Source organism: Gouania willdenowi, chromosome 16, assembly GCF_900634775.1.
Source record: "Gouania willdenowi chromosome 16, fGouWil2.1, whole genome shotgun sequence".
In the NCBI taxonomy this organism is placed as follows: domain Eukaryota; kingdom Metazoa; phylum Chordata; class Actinopteri; order Blenniiformes; family Gobiesocidae; genus Gouania; species Gouania willdenowi.
Window position 1 is genome coordinate 11,431,074 of NC_041059.1, and position 17,932 is coordinate 11,449,005.

Sequence of the window (17,932 nt, forward strand, 5' to 3'; positions counted from 1 at the left end):
ATGTGTCCTTACCTAGATAAATATAGAGTTTACAAACAGTATTTTAGGAGCTGCAGTTTCTTTGATATGCAACATGCTACACCGGCTCCCAGTCAGCCTCAGAATATACTTTAAAGTTATGCTGCTGCTGATGTATAAATCTGTGAATGGGTTTGGTCCAGAATACATCACTAAGCTGTTAGTCAGGTATGAACCCAGCAGGTGCCTCAGATCTATGGACACAGGTCAGATAGTGGAGCGCAGAGTTCACAGTAAACATAGTGAGGCTGCTTTTAGTTATTATGCTGCAAAGAAGTGGAACAAACTGCCAGCAGAGCTGAAGTCAGCATCCGATGAGAACATATTTAAATTTAAGTTAAAGCTCACTCTTTTTCTACTGTGTATGATTGAGAGGGAGATTTTGGTCATGGTATTGTTGATGTAATGTGTGTGTTGATGATTTTAAATGTTTTTACTGATGATTTTAATGTTCTTATTGATTTTTAGCTGTTGAATGTTTTCTGTTGCACTTTTATGATCATGTGAAGCACATTGAGTTGCCTTGTGTATGAAATGCGCTATACAAATACATTAGCCATGCTTTACTCTATGCATAAAAATCCCTGTGCAACCTCAGTATAAGGCGACATCGTCAGCGAGAGTCGCAGATGTTCCAACTGTTTAATCTCTGAGGAAGATCATTGATGTAAACAGCATTTCTCAACTGTTTGTAAACAGAACCAAACCTGAAGGTATTCTGATGCACTAGGAAAGACGGCTCCAGCTGGACACCACGCTCCGTCGCCCTCTCCAGTGCTCAACCTGAATAATGAGAATTTAAGGGTCAACATCCAAAATGGCAATGTGAGGCATCTCACCTAAAATTAGGAGTTATTTGCTCCAAGAACAAAAAAAAAATCCCTCCTACTTTGCCAAACATTCCCAGGCAGATAAAACACACACACCTAATTTAGTAGCAGGCAGAGGCACAAGTGAGAATTTATATCAGTGTTTCTTCTTTCCCACAGTCACACATACTGGAATCCACAGCAGCCATGTGTTCATGTAGAAATGAGATAATGCTGCATGACTGACAGATGATTAAAAGCTCATAGTGAGGCTGCAGACGGATAGAAAAACCAGGAAACGCATAGTGACCATGAAGAGAGCTAAGTTGACGAAAAGAGCAGACTGAAAATTACTGTCTCCTCCACATTCTTGAAACCTCAAAACAAGATGTGGTCTAGACCAAGCTTTGCCAACAGGCTTGCCACGACCACACACAAAAACACAGTGCAAACCTTTTCGCTTGGTTTATTCATTTTCAATCCAGCCCAAGAAGTAAAGGTCAATCAAATACCACATGCTAAACACCCGATGACCACCAGCTTGGCTACGGTGTGTCTGTGACATTAGCTCGACTGACTGGAGGAGCTTTGGAAAAGATGGCAGAAAATATCTGCACACAGATGACTTGGTCCTCAATCAAAATTAAAGTTGTTGCTACACGGTCAAGCACTAGCAGGTGAGACTCAGATTATAATTAATCCTGAAATGTTCCTTCAGTTAAAATACGTCCAGGAACCAACGTTTACATGTTGCGAGAAATCCAATCCGCCTTGTAATGTCACGTCACTAGGCAAATAGAGAGTCTGTAAAAAAAATATTAGAATGCATAATTATTGAATTGCATTGATCCCCTGCTTGGCTACTCAGGTGGATGCTTTGCTTAGCAAAGCTGACTTACAGCCTATTCTGTGTGAAATTTCTTTGTTCACATTATTTCTATGGTACTAATCAATGAAATAAACACTTTGGGCATGTGTATGAAGCCCAAATAGCACTTTTATGATGTTTAAAGCACAGAAAAGTAGATTTAGCGAAACATGAGCCCTTAAACGCACAATTCAGTTTTTTAGGGAGAAATCTGTTTTGTGTGCTCGTTCATATTACACATTAAATGCATCTTCTGTCAATTTAGAGTATGAACTGAATACGACCCTGAAGTGATCCGCATACGCTAAAGAGATCCTGAGGAAACACGTGACCACGCATCACACACTGGCCCTCACTTACGTTCAGATCTGAGCATACGACATGCGTTCGACAATATTCAAGTATTTATCAATTCTGACGTAAGCGTACGCTATGATCTGGGACCTCATGTACAAAAGGTACGTACACCCAAACACGTGCGTACATCAAAATCCTGATGATCAGAAACTGGAGAGGGCGTGAAAATGTGCGGTCTTTCTGAACACTAACGCTTTCACTCCAGCGATCAATAACTGCCACACACACTCCAGACTGATCATCGCGACCAACTTGTGCGATGTGTGAGCGCGGGGGGTGGGGGGTGTGGCGTTGTATCGGTCAGAGGAGGGAGACAGTGGGGTTGGTGATTGACGTACCAGTGAACAGACTTTACTTTCATGGATTGATGGCTTTAATGATCAGGAAACAGAGACACACATTAAGCCTGATGTACGCGATCAAAACGTCATATTCTGCGTTTATCATCATTATGGTAGTCGTATAGCATTTACATGTCTTCCTTAATCCGCTATCCAAAATTCTTAACACACACACACAATCAAGCATTTAGCAAACTGTGTGTGTCTATATTAATGATTATATTAATTCCAGTATCTTCACTGTTGAATTATCTCCGTCTTACATGTTGCTGTTGGTCTAAAATGTTTCAGAATCCCTTCTTTCCTGTGTTGCTGGTGGTAAGAGTGCAGATTTTTCTGATGACGCTGAGGGGAATCCCAGCGTCGATTACATTTCAATATGATTTACATATGTAAATGTGGGCGTGAACAGGGAGGGACATATGTGCACTCACATCCACACTGATTTAGATGTTCAAAGGAGAGGTGCGTGGAGCCCGTCCTACGCACAGATTTAAACATCTGAATTTTTATGAGCGTACGCCTGTCTCTGGATTGAGACGTACGCTTTTTTTTACAACATTTTATACGCAAGTCTTTGTACATGAGGCCCCAGATCTCACGTCAGGTCTGCCCCCGTGTACACAAATCTGAGTTTGTGGATTTGTGGAGACTGAAAATAATTATTAGACAAACCTCAGTTGTCATTTCAGGTAAGTACTGTCGACAGTTAGAACAGATAATAGATTAGTTTTAAAAATTAAACAAAATAAAATGAATTTTTAAAAAGCCCACATTATGACTGATACCACTTTTTTGGTTTTCCTTTCATGGAATAGCGTATAACCCCCTCTAATAAAGTCTGCACAACCAACGTTTGCACAATAACAGTCAACAAATTTCAAGAAGATTGAAAAACAGTTTTTTCACCTGCTGCTCCTTTTTGGACACAGAATTGTGACGTTTATTGCATTTCAATCATGTAAAGGTCGGATTATACGACCTGGCCACTCAGACAACAGTCGCATTGCAAAATATCAGATTTAGGACCATGTATGAAATTGGCCTGGGTCAGAATTGAAAAAAAATCTGATTTGTGCTGTTAAAACCGTCTGTAACTGATCAGATACAGGTTGCATTTGGGGGGAAAAAATTCCTGAGACATTCCTGCAATAAATTGATCTTAGAAGTGATTTTGTATATGTTTGGGTGTACAATAAGTGGAAGGATGCCAGAAATCACAATAATTTTATCTTAAAAATGAATAATTGTAGTACATATCACATCAATAAAATGTAGTTGCAACTTGTTTGATACATGCACACAATTTTTTTTAAAAATTAGGATTATAGTCCACACAGCTCCGCAGAGTATCAGATTTTCAAGCTGTGCTTCCTTCTTCCTGACAAACTACCAGCACACTTTAAATCCCTCTCTCATTGTTCTCATTCACAACGTTAAACAAGAGCCCTAATTTGTCTGACCAAGAGCTTTAACAGCAGTGGAAAGAAATCAGCATTTGTATCTCTCCTCAGTCACTGTCTGTCAAACCTTGTGTTTAGATTCATTCGTCCAAAGTGTTCAGCTCACCTGCAATCACAGTGAGCGTTCCCTTTTCTAATGTTGAACGTCCATCCTCTGCTTTTTCTCCTCCTCTCACTGGGTCTCCCTAATGTGTCTTAAACTAAACCTTGGCTAATAATCATTCCCACATGTTTAACACACAGCCAAAAAACTGAGACCAACAGACAGATGGAGACAAATGAACACACATACACAAAATGCTTTCACACGTGGCCGTAACATGTTACAGGTCCAACTAGGCACCCATAAATCTGACTTCACCACCAGACAGACATGGTGGTAATTCAATTATCAGGAGAAGACAGAAAGCACCACCTCTAATGATGATCGGAACTTCCTCCTACTTGAGTAATTTAATTGTAGTGCAGGGAAACGTAGGCACACTCATTGCTCCACAGGTGTATAGATCATCTCCCTCTTATAGAAGCAGGGCTCTGACATTTTGACTTTTACTGTTGCTGCATCATTGATTAAGTAGGTCGGATAATCGTCAAATAACAATCATGTTTTTACAGAATACAGAACTTCTGCTTTAGGAGCTTGTGAGTCAGTTTTCTTAATAAATGAATCATTCATATATATATATACACTGATTACATGTAAAATGGGTATACACAGCATTTAAAACAATAACCACCCCAATTTTAAACATACAGCTATACACCCATCTATAAATATTTATTTTAAATGGGATTCTTAAAGGCACACTGCTGACCTTTTGACCTAAATAGTTGACCCATATGTGTTATTTTAAATGATTCCTCAGGCCAATATACAGGGTTTGACAGTATCAATGCTCCAAGCAGGGATACCCTCTTGAACTACCTACCATGTAAGTTTGGAGAGATGAACCACCTTTGGCCAGGTCATGTGACCTGGAGAACGTTTCACTTTACGGCAGTCACGTGACCACAGGCTCGGATATACATAGTTCCCACATGACGTCACAACATAGGGGCATTTCCCGACCCAGCACCATTGTTGTGGGCAGCTGAAACAAGGTTAGCCTCAGTTCACAGCCAAAAGAGCACAATATGGTAGTTTTCAGAATCAGAATCAGAAATGTTTTTAATGGCCATGTACAGTTTTAAGGACAGTACAAGGAATTTGTCTTGGTAGTTGGTGCACAAAACAAAAAACAACAAAAATAAATAAAGAAAAAAAACAAAGAACAACCCAGCAACAATAATAATAATAATAATAATGATAAATATAAAGGATGAGGCATAAATAAAGGATAGATAGAGAATAAAGGATAAATATATATATATATATATATATATATATATACAGTGCAGCAGATAATGTCATCATGGAGGTGGTGTTCGGGTGGGGGGGGGGGGGGTTCAGTGGGTGACTTGGGGTGTGTTCATGTGGATGGTGGCAGAGGGAAAGAAGCTGTTTTTGTGTCTGGAGGTTCTGGTCCTGATGGACCGAAACCTTCTTCCAGAAGGGAGAGATTGAAACAGTTTATGACTGGGGTGGGAGGGGTCGGCCACAATCTTTCCTGCACGCCTCAAAATCCTGGAGGCGTACAGGTCCTGGAGGGAGGGTAGATTGCAGCCGATGACCTTCTCTGCAGAGTGGATGATACGCTGCAGTCTGGCCTTGTCCTTGGCCGTAGCTGCAGCATACCAGATGGTGATGGAGGAGCAGAGGATGGACTGGATGATGGAGCTGTAGAAGTTCACCATCATCTTTGTTGGCAGACTGAACTTCTTCAGCTGCCGCAGGAAGTACATCCTCTGCTGAGCTTTTTTGATGAGGGCGCTGATGTTCAGCTCCCACTTGAGGTCCTGAGTGATGATGGTCCCCAGGAAGCAGAAGTACTCCACAGAGCTCACTGTAGAGTCTCCCAGGGTGAGGGGGGTGAGGGGGGCTGGGTTCTTCCTGAAGTCTGCCATCATCTCCACTGTCTTTAAAGCGTTGAGCTCCAGGTTGTTCTGGCTGCACCAGGACACCAGCCGGTCTGTCTCCCACCTGTAGTCAGACTCGTCTCCATCAGAGATGAGACCGATGATGGTCGTGTCGTCTGCAAACTTCAGGAGTTTGACCGACTGGTGAGAGGAGGTGCAGCTGTTGGTGTACAGGGAGAAGAGCAGAGGAGAAAGAACACAGCCCTGAGGAGATCCAGTGCTGATGGTCCGGGGAGCAGAGATGGTTTTTCCCAGCTTCATGTGCTGCTTCCTGTCAGACAGGAAGTCTGTGATCCACTTGCAGGTGGAGTCTGGCACGTTCAGCTGGAAAAGCTTGTCCTGAAGGAGAGCTGGGATTATAGTGTTGAAAGCAGAGCTGAAGTCCACAAACAGGATCCTGGCGTAGGAGCCTGGGGAGTCCAGGTGCTGGAGGATGAAGTGGAGAGCCAGGTTTACAGCATTGTCTACAGACCTGTTGGATCTATAAGCAAACTGCAGGGGGTCCAGGTGGGGGTCGGTGATGTCCTTGATGTGGGAAAGCATGAGGAGTTCAAAGGACTTCATGACCACAGATGTCAGAGCGATGGGTCTGTAGTCATTAAGTCCTGTGATCCTCAGCTTTTTAGGGACAGGAACGATGGTGGAGACCTTAAAACAGGCTGGTACGGTGCATGTCTCCAGTGAGGTGTTAACAATGTCTGTGAACACTGGAGACAGCTGATCAGCACAGTGCTTTAAGGTGGATGGAGAGACAGAGTCCGGTCCACAAGCCTTACGGGCTCAGGGTTTTGTCTCCTGAAAAGTCTATTTACATCTCTCTCTTTGATGGAGAAAGGTGTCTCTGTGGGAGGGGGAGGGGGGGGGTGGAGATAGGGGAGAGAGCCTCTGTAAGCAGCTGTGTTGAGACTGTAGCTTTGATGTGGGGAGTGAAGATGTTAGAGTGAGGCTGGTCAGAGGTGTGAGGGGGGTTGGAGTCAGGTCTGTCCCATTGTCTGTCAAATCTACAATAGAAGTTATTCAGACTGTTGGCCAGGCAGAGGTCGTTAGCAGCAGCAGGGGCTCTGTGCTTGTAATTTGTAATTTGCCTGAGCCCTCTCCAGACAGAAGCCGAGTCATTCGCAGAGAACTGATGTTGTAGCTTCTCTGAGTACAAACGTTTGGCTTTCTCACCTCCTTTCCAAACGTGTACTTCGACTCTCTGTACCTGGCTCTGTCTCCACTCCTGAAAGCGTCCTCTTTGTCTGCCCTCAGCCCTCTGAGCTTAGCTGTGAACCAGGGTTTGTCATTGTTATAACTCAGCCTGGTCTTTGATGGAATGCAGCTGTCCTCACAGAAGCTGATGTAGGACGTCACAGCGTCTGTAAACTCATCCAGAGAACTGTTCGCAGACCTGAAAACATCCCAGTCAGTACAGTCCAAACACTCCTGGAGTTTCTCCACTGCTTAACTGGTCCACTGTTTAGATTCCTTCACCACAGGTTTACAGAGCTTCAGCCTCTGTCTGTATGAAGGAATCAGGTGGACCGTCACATGGTTGATAGGCCCAGTGCAGCACGGGAAACGGCGTGATAAGCACTGCTTAGTGTGGTGTAACAGTGATCCAGTGTCTTCTCCTCTCTGGTCGGACATTTAATTAATTGTCTATATTTGGGGAGCTGGTGTGAGAGGTCCCCTTTATTAAAGTCACCAAGCACTATGATAAAAGAGTCCGGGTAGGTCCGCTCCATGCACAGGATCTGGTCGGCGAGTGTGCGCTGTGCCTCGCGCACATCAGCTGACGGTGGGATGTACACACCAACCAGGATGAATGAAGTGAACTCACGGGGAGAATAGAAGGGTTTGCTGTTGATAATCAAGGATTCCAGGTGAGGAGAGCAGTGCTGGAGGATGACTGTCACGTCGTTACACCAGTTGCTGTTCACATAAAAGCAGATTCCTCCACCTTTCGTCTTCCCGGTGAGCTACGCGTCTCGGTCCGCTCTGTGAAGTTGGAAGCCGGCCAACTGCAGCGCAGAGTCCGGTACCGCTCCACACAGCCACGTTTCCGTGAAGCACAGAACAGAAGATGAGGAGAAGTCTCTGTTTCTACCCAACAGCAGCTGGAGTTCGTCCACTTTGTTACACAGTGAGCGCACGTTAGAGAGGAATATCCCCAGTAACGGTGTGCGTCGGCCGCGCTGGCGGAGGCGCACAAGCGCACCAGCTCTTTTTCCTCTCCTCCGGCGCTTCACTGCGTGAGCAAAGGTGAGCGCACCTTTGAGTAAAATGTCCAGTAAATCCACAGAGGAAGCGATGAAAGTGGGAAATAAATCTTTGGGGATTGTTGCCCTGACGTTCAAGAGCTCTTCTCTTGAATAAGAGCAGCCAGTTGCGGATTTTACGACAAAAACAAGACAAAAAAGTGCGCACTAACACACCACAGCAGCCATCCGCGGCGCCATCTTGCCAAGTAAGATTGGTGCACCAATCGCTGTGATAGTCGAGTTGAACATGGATTCTTTAGTAGGGGAAGTCGGCAAGTCAGATCCGTAACTTTGGGATAAGGATTGGCTCTCGGGTCTCGGTCGAGCTAGGGTGCAAAGCGGGGCTGGGCTCGCCCGCCTCGCCGCGTCGGTGGCACTCCCCCTCCACTCCCTGGCCTCTTATGTGTAATTTATTCTACAGGTATTAAACCAATCACTACCAACATCTCACACACACAAACATACTGCAGTGGTCAAATTCTTTTGCACTCAAATGTCCTCTGTTACATATTTGAAAGCCCTTTCATTGTTTTTTTTGGTATTTAGTAAAAATGTGACAAAATGAAAATTTTAAGGTAATTCAATTATGTGAGCATGTCTGCACTGCATTATATCCCCAAAACAAATCAGGGACTAACAGGAATGATAGAAAAAAACAACCACTGCAATCCATTATCGCATCGCTGTAATGTAAACCACATGGCGTCTGTCCTTTGGATGATGTCATCCCCACAGTTATAAAGTGTCAAAACTACTGATATTTTTGCTAATTCAAACCATTTAATCTCCATCCGATAATCTTCTATGTACTTAAGTCTTTGCTTGTTGTGATTTCCAAACGTACTCTAGGGAAAGTCAGTGTGCTGTGCCATTTATGACATCATCACTGTTACTGAAAAACGCTTTTCAGACCAGTGTTCGGTTACTGTTTAACTCCAAGACTAATTACAATTTATTTTTACAGAAGTTTTTTTGCTGGGAAATGCACACACACAAACACATGCCCACACACAGACGTCCCACCTTCCATGTTTGGCTTCAGTGGAGTCCGACCAGGCACTGGAGGCTGTGATGTCAGAGTCTGGGATGGTGCCATCCTCCATCCCGAGGGCGTAGCGACACTGAGCTGCAAAAAAAAAAAAAGCACGAGACATAGCATGAGATGGAGACAGAGGCCAGATTAATACACTCGTTAGATTCTCATGGGTATGAAGCAAACCTGGGAGAAAGCCTAACATTTCCATTAGACGCTCCAGCCGGTGCTGGCCATGGTGTGTATGTTATGTCATCCCAAGGAAAACTGGTGATTATCATGCTTCATAACCCACCCGTATCGGAGAAATATAAATCTTCCTTCACTGTTATTTATTACAATGTCTCTCTCAGGGTTTGTCCCTCCTAATGGTTTATTGTAATGTTAACCGCCTCTGCTAAATCTCTTTTGTCCAGTCAAAATGGGATTCATATAAAACAGTCATTAATCTCTATATACATTTCAAAGTGCATGCATATATATCATCCCCCCAGTGAGGCCCTGTTATCTGTTTTATTTTATTTTATTCTGTTTGTTTATTTTTTCTCTTCTCTTTTCAAGAGGCTCTCAGTCAGATACAAAGTCACCCCTGCAGGGATACTGCACACCTTCCTTCCCATTTAAATTACTTTAGGGTTAACAGTAAGAAAAGGAAGCAGGCAGGACTCAGTTATCTGCAGTGACGGCACACCAGCAACAGCAGTATCAAATGATACAGATAGCTGGGTCCAAGGCAGGATTATTCAACAGCTATCTGCCCTTCAGTCCATCACGAGCAAGAGATTGGTGGTGGGTGAGTGGCTAAGGGAATGTTTGGTCAGTGATAAAGTGGAAATGGGTCCCGACAGTGATATGGAGGGTTGGCTAAGGGTAACAGCAGGAGGCGAGGAGAGCAAGGGGGCTGGATCTAACTCAGATTCTGTCATTGAGTCAGCGAACAGGAATGTTGGGCTGCATGGCGAGCCCTGAGAACCCCCATCGAGTAAAAACACACACAAAGACTCACAAGTGTACAAGCAACTATACGCACACATACCCACACACACACTGCAATCTAATTTGGTGATTATATAACTACATCCTTCCCATTATTCTAACGCGTGCCAGACACCTGCCATCTGCAGTCTTTACACCTTGCACACTCTCCGACTGTCTTTGTCCTCAGCTCTCACCTCCTCCTTTTTTCTTTTTTCATAAGATTTTAGCAGATGAATGCATCGCATCTGCCCACATTGTCGAGCTTGATCCAAGTCCACTAACAAGATGTGCACGTGTTTCCATTCATTAACCAATGTGGCATCAAAGTCATTTTGTGACAACAGGAAAATGCTATAAATCAACCTGTCAGTGTCATCTGACAGAAAAGTCTGTTTTCAAAACTATTTAGGCAAGGCATGAGAAATCTATTTGTATAGTGCATTTCATACACAAGGCAATTCAATGTGCTTTACATAAGTAATGGTGTAACATTTAGAAAACAAGACAGAGTTTTAAAAAACCTACATAAAACATTAAACAAGAGTTCAAAATAAAAACATTAATGATAAAATGGTTGAAAATCTCCCTCTCAGTAGAGAAAAGGAGAGCATTTTATTTAGATTTACAATGTTAATACTGGATGCTGACTTCAGCTTTGCTGACAGTTTGTTTCACGTATTTGCAGCAAAACAACTAAAAGCGGATTCACCATTTTTTGTGTCAACTCTGGGCTCCACAATCGGACCTGTGCTACAGGAACTTTCACTAATCGAGCAGTTTTCCTTTTCTAAGCAGTCCCACAATACCTCTATCAGACCATAGTCCTCTGGGTTCAGTGATATAGTTCCTATTACAGTTTACAAGATACATTTCCAATAATTTAAATAATTATTATCACAAGAACCTTGTTTAATAAAACAATCTGTAAACAAATACTTACTTGCTTCTGCTGCTTATCTTATACCATACATTTGTACGTGATATGTATTATTTTTACATCAAAATTACAAACTATTTTCTTAAAAATATACATATTGAAAGCAATACTGTAATTAATGAATAAAGGCTAGGAATTGCAGTGAGTGATTAAAACAGGACTCTTTACGCTGAAACAAAATTGAAAATCTCATACAAGGCTTAGGTTTCATCAGATTAATACATACATACATTTTAGGAAGTTATATAGAAAGTTGTACAGTTCAATCTGTCAAACAATTATCCAATCAATAGATTCTAAATGGTGCGAAAGACATCAAATCGTTATCTATGAGTTACAAAGTAAAGAAGTGTACTGCTCGTCTAATGCACACTGGTTCCTCCGGTTGTACCTGAGTGGATCACATTCACAAACTACCTACTTTGCCCAACATCTTGACTGACACTTTTATGAAGTGCCTGTGCGTTATGGGTCTTGACGAGAAGGCGGGTGGGTGGGAGGGTGTTCGGGGGGGAGGTCGGCATGGCTACCTTACTCTCCTATTACACAAGACTGGCAGGCAGACGGGGAGAGACACAGGATAGCCTGTTGGTAGTGGACAAAGAATGAGCCTTACTGATCTGGGAATGTGTGGAGAATGTCGAGCACAGGGTGATGAGGAAAGTACAAAGTTATAAAACAATGCCAGGGTTTGGGAAGGGTTAAAAAACAAACAAAAAAATGAGCAACAGGTTAGCTGATGACGGTGTGCTCTACTCCCACAGGTTTGAACCATGGTGGAAGTCAATATACTGACTGTAGAGGTGAACATGCGTGTCGGAGGATGGATGTGTTTTTGCTTTCTCACTTTGGGTCTTGTGGAGGTGTGGTTGGATTTGATAGGCTGAGTAATTTCACCTGCATTCACCACTTGTTGTGATTCAGTTGGTACAAAGAAAGTGTAGCTGGATTTCCATTACAGATTTTCGCAAAATAAAAGCGATATTTCTAATGTAGACAAAGTATAATTGCGGTTTGAACGTGTTTCCATTGAAGGTTGTTTTGGGCAGGAGCCTCATAACTCATGTGAAATCTCATCCCGCGAGACTTTGCTGCAGGAAGATGGACGCTCCTTGTTTGCTGTCTAAATGTGGCAGTAATAATTTTTAAGTATAATGCTAAGAAATTTCTCGGTTTCCTCTTCTGTTTACACGTACCGCACCATGTTTTCTTAGAGAGAAGTGGTCATGTGACCAGGTACGTCAGGTCATGTGACCATGTGCGTCACGTCGTGTGACCATGTGCGTCACGTTCTGCTGCATGTATTTGCGGAAAGTGCTTCCATAGCGCTTTTGCAACATTTCAATATCGAAATGTCAGAAATTCCGCCTCATGAAAGAATAAAAATTTTAGCGATATTTCAGTGTTTTTCAAAATTCAGGTGTTTCCATTACCAGTTTTTATTGCACTATTTACATTTTGCACATTTCCAAGGATAATGGAAACGCAGCTTGTGAGGCAAAGAGCAAATATCTTTTGTTGATCGCTGAAGTAGTTGAAGTTGCCGAATTTGTGTATAGCTGCTGAATTGTTTGATCATTCAAATCAATCTGTAATATATGTTTCACTGAAAGGGTTTAAATAAACACCCTCCACTTTGCAGGAGAGTCTTCAGTATTTCTCTTTCAGGGCATCAGACAGAACCCGCCCTCTGCTCTCAGTGACTAATTTAACTTGTTTGATAGTCATTCATTGTCTTGCTAAACATGAATAAGCTCCATGAATGGAATCTGGATGATGATGAAGTGTTACCCACCTGGGTTAAAGTGCCACTCGTGTTCATCTGAAGATGACACCGCCACAGCCAGCATGGAGACCACAACAACTGGCACCAGCCGCAAGCTTGTCACAGCCATGACAACAGCAACACACCTGGTTACCTGTCCGGAGACACGCTGATGACTACAGGCATGCCTGTCACAAAGAAAGAGAGAAAGGTGCAATTAGAGCAACATCCATCTCCTTATCCCTGCCTGGGGCTGCTTAATCTGTGCTGGCCACCATCAAATCCCAATTCAGCTCTAGCAAGTTTACATACAAGCTTACACGTTGCATGACACATTCATTTGTTTTTAAGCTGTATGGTTTTTCTCACTGTCACCAGCATGTTGTGGTGCAAGTATATATTTCTACACTTGAAAAGGGTAGTAAAAACAGGTTAACTCTAAAGATGTGATTGACCCTTCCTCTAGAATGTTGATTGCCTTGAATGAGCAAATTGCAGAGTTAAGGAATCTTGTAAGGAATAAACACTAAACGGATAACACTGTTGAATTGGACAAATGAATGCCAATAGTAGAGAGGGAGAGAGGGCAAAGGGAAGGGGTTTGTTGTTTGAATGTCATTATATAAAAAGTAACCGAACATGGTCTGTGATCATTTAGAGTCCATGTAACGTCAACATGATGCAGATGTTTTTCATATTTTAAAAAAACAAAAACAATTGACAGCTACATCCTGAGCAGTTCCAGTTTACCCAAACTAGAGCAATCTAAAATAAGATCGGCCATAAATCTCATTTTTTAAGTTTATAAAGAACCTGCTAGCAAAAGTAGATATGATTTTAAGGTCATTTGGGAGCAGGAAGTTTGTGGTACTGAATCATTATGTTAACAGTGAACATCCAAATTGACTATAAACTTAAAATTGGTACTGCTCTGTTTTTTAGAAAGACAGTCGGCTGTAGTCTTTATAAAGGTGGGATTTACTGCAGTTCTGCCGTCTCTGGATTTATAGTAAATTTTAGTAGACTTGAAAGTCAGTCTAAAGTAATTTCAAAACAAGCCAAAATGAGTGCTTTTTAAAATAAACACTGATGAAATTTGGGGGGGGAAAAAAAAAGAGTTTTAGCTTTAAATTATGGTAATGTGATGTCAACTGTGGAATCAAGAGGAGAAGGGACCATGTGATAAATGGATGTCTGAAGTGGGAGTGACAGCTGGGAAAGAGAGAAAGGACCCACTTTCCTCCCAGTAGACCCTCTGTGTTTCGGCTTCATCTCTGACTAGCCGACAGCTGACACACAGCTGCAGTGACAGAAGATCTGTGGGGGGAGTGGGGGGAATCACTGAGAAGGAATGGATGGAAACAGAAGGAATAGCAAAACTGGTAAGGGCACAAAAGGGCGGAGATGGCAAGACAAGGGCAGCCAGCAATGACACGGGTACGTGTGTGAGTATTTGGGAAGAGGGAGGTGTTAGAGAGTGACTTATGGCCTGGTGGTGTGTGTATGCATGGGTGTGAGGGGTGCATATGTGGGCATACAGAGATTTTGCAGGGATCACAAGTGCAGCTGTCCTGAATGGGAGACAACCTGTATGTGGTGCTTGTGTTCAAGTTGCCAGACAGAGTTGGACATGCAGCTGATGTCCTTTTTTTTTACTGAGTAAAGAGGAAAAGAAAAGAAAAAAAACCTTGTCTTAATTATGAGCATGTAAGGGAGTACATGAGAGATGACATTATGCTGAAATATGGGGCTTACTGTACAAAGACCAAGAACTAGGGCCATGATTCCCATGCAATCCTCATATCAAGAGTTTGTTTCAACAAATATGAACAGCACATCATCACCGTTTCCTCTGCCAACACGAGACCAAATGTTTCCAGAAAGAAAAAGGATGTCCAACAGTGACCTCAGAACATTAAACTAGTCTGAAAGACAAGCCTTCGCCAGTAGCAACAAAAGAGGTCCCAACCATCTGAGAGCATTGTTGTTGGAAAAGTCAAGTGGTGTCGAACAGCTGTGGTTTGAGCTCAGAGAGAAGAAGAAGGCCCTGCTGTGCTCTGGAGGCGGCGGATCAATCTACGCTCACATTCTGTCTCAGATAATCCACAAGCAGGACTAATGAATACTTATGAGCCACGGCTGTTTCTAGCCAAAGCAGAGCTCACCTACAAAGTATACACATTGCAGGTCTGTTTTCATGAAGCACCGGTTACATCATTAACGATTCTATAAATAGATCACTTCAGTGAAAAGCTGGCAGTAGCCCTCAGTTTGTGTTGCATCAAAACACAAGTTTTGCTCACTATTCCACCAACAGCAAACTGTGTTCGGTTAATATCACTTTTGACTCTGTTGACTGTTCTCCAGAGCACATCACAACATATTGAATCCCTTTTAATGCAGGTATTTATTTTACTGGCTTTGAAATGAAAAAAGAAAAGCAATTTTTGTTTACAACGCAGAAGAGTGAGACTCCGGAGAGTGACTGAACAAGATTTTACAAAATTCTTGATTAAAACGTGTGTCTGATTCTCAGGAGTACCAAAACAACTTCCCACCAGACGACTCTACTTGTGTAAACGTCACCTGGTGCTTAAATGTGTGCTTATTTCTCAAATTATGTTTTGGTCACACCAGAAAAGATACAAGATATTAGTTTGTGACTTTGTATAATTGCTGTAGAGAAAATTAAACTGCAGTGTCAAAGTGTTGCTGCTTGATTGATGGTTATTGCACTTGGAACTCCCTTTTCCCCTTTAATTTGTAACCTTTGAAACAAGCTGTTTTCAGAGATAACTCAATGCAATCAATGTATAGTAAGTAAACAAAAACAATTAGAGCCAGAGCTTACTTCTATTCTGTCAAATGCTAGATTTCCAAGGACATTTAAGCTTAACTATAGACACAAACTAGCAGTTATTTCAGAAAACATTCTACAAAAAAAATGTAGCCTTCTTTAAGAATGTTGGTGTCCCAAAGTGTGAAGTATCCAGTCCCAGCCAGAGTAACATGCTGCCAGTTAGTCATGAGTAATGACCGTGGAGAAAAAACAGACTTGTGAGCTTTTTGTTTTGGATTTCCGTCCAAAACAAAGTTTGTGTGAAGGAGCTGGGTGAATGCACCGCAACCCACTCCAGAATCCTGGAGAGAAGGAAGCACACGGTTTCAGTGTTAACAACACTGAGGATGGTAAAAACTTTGGCAGACACAGTGACCAAGACCATAAGACAGACTTAAGAGGCTTCCCTGCCTCTGTGTGTTTCAGGGAAAATGACTGAGATCCTGAGACTTTGGAAACTATCGTTTTAGTCACACTTTATTCACAGAGAAAGAGGTTGAATCAGCAGAGTCAATTAGAGACATTAAAGATGCTGGAGGCAAAACATTTTTATAAAATAGACATAGTGTAGGCCTTACGATATCCCGATAAGAATGAAGGAAAAAACACTTCTATGCATCTGTCTATAAAACTCCACATCCCACAATGCAATGCAAGAAACTTGCCCAAAAATGTCAATACCGTGTTTACAGTGGAGGTGAAAATGAAGTTTTGAGAATCAATTTCAACTTTTTTTTTTTTTCTAAGAAATTATATTTAATTTATTTATCTATGAGGCCTTTAACAATGAATTTATCTGACTTTTTTGTCTCAAGCAGCTTTAAAAATAACTAATTTAGATGAGAATAGTGCAGTGAGCACAAACAGCACAGCAAAACACACAAAGCCAATAAACAGAGGGCAGGTTCAGTCACAGCAGATCAGACAGAAAACAGTGCACACCGACACAGGAGTGAGAGGAAAAACAAAACTGCAATATTGAACACACACCAGGGAATGTAGGGAAAGCATTTCAGTGATGCAAAGACTTGAAATACTCTTTCTCAGATAAAAGACCGGGGCTTAAATCCACACAGAGCCAAGAAACTCTGAGCAGAGGTTGCATGTTCTCCTAAGCATTTGTTGATTTTATTGGTCTTTCCAAACTGATTATCGGGAGGAAATGAGTGTGTGATTGTCTATTTCTCTGTGTTAGCCCCACATTGAACTCAAAATTGGCAGAGTTCAAAGTTCAAATCTGTTCAGCTGAAGAAGTAAGAATAGAGAAATTATTAAGAGAATAAATGAGGGATTGAGGCTTTGCAGCAAGCAAATCAACTATATCAAGCTAGGCTTTTTTTAAAGATACAAATTAAAGGGTAATCTAAAACTTAGGAACTGTGTATTGAGTAACATATTCTTGGAGACAGCAGAAAAGAAAGAGCAGTATTGAGGAAGCCGAAGTTCTTCGCTCACTTAAACAGTGGTTAACTGATCACATAAAACTTGACTCTTTACACTCGCATATACATTTACCTCCCTTTCCTTTCTGTTAAAAGACCACAATCTCAGCACTGAGTATAGAAGCTCACAGACCTGCAAAATTTGATTGCCTGTGGACCATTGGAGACTCTTTTTATGTTTGTTTGTTTAAAGCCAAATGCTAGCAGCAGAACTACACAGAAGTGATAAATGTGTTTAAAATGTGTTAACGGTTTGCTGAAGGCAATGTTCAGGAACCTCTTAGACAGTTAAGGGACTTTTCTTGGCAGTTCTTGAAAATGATTATAAAGCAATGCAGTATAATTCTGAATCATTAAGAACATTTGGCAGTTAGACAGAGATAAACATCATGGCAGAACATTATGGTCGAGAAAAGAAACAAATCCCTGACCTGGATATTCAGTCCCATTTCATGCCATTGCTAATGTTGACGGATAGGGTAAGGGATGTTTCCTATACTGGAGGCATCGTCCAATGCCATGAATAGGCTATATGTGTGCAGTATATTCATGGGCAGTGAGTCGCTAAGGCATATAGGAGCAAATACAATATATAGCACTGTATTTAGAAATGGAAGTAATCTGGGCTTTTGCGTCATCACAACATGCCTAAGGCTAACTGATTTGTTACATCTGCCTTTATAGACAAACATACAGTAACTATGTGTCATCTGCATATAGTAACAAATGAATTGTAAACAGTCCTTCACTGATGGGTAAGCATTACTTTTAATTAAGTACACTAAAGACATTTGCGGTGCTTGAACAACATTAAACTGAAAAG

General features: G+C 41.9%; 1 protein-coding gene across 3 annotated transcripts in view; it reads right to left on the reverse strand.

Moving 5' to 3' along the window:
- ddr1 (discoidin domain receptor tyrosine kinase 1) overlaps window positions 1-17,932 on the reverse strand; it is a 60,415-nt gene that overhangs the window by 25,559 nt on the left and 16,924 nt on the right. For all 3 annotated transcript variants that reach the window (XM_028469937.1, XM_028469938.1, XM_028469935.1), the window contains exons 2-4: window positions 12,859-13,016; window positions 9,139-9,241; window positions 726-801 (exon numbers count right to left, since the gene is read on the reverse strand). In XM_028469937.1, the coding sequence (XP_028325738.1) occupies window positions 726-801; window positions 9,139-9,241; window positions 12,859-12,958 (279 nt within the window). In that variant the 5' untranslated portion in view covers window positions 12,959-13,016. The remainder of the gene's footprint in view (window positions 1-725; window positions 802-9,138; window positions 9,242-12,858; window positions 13,017-17,932) is intronic.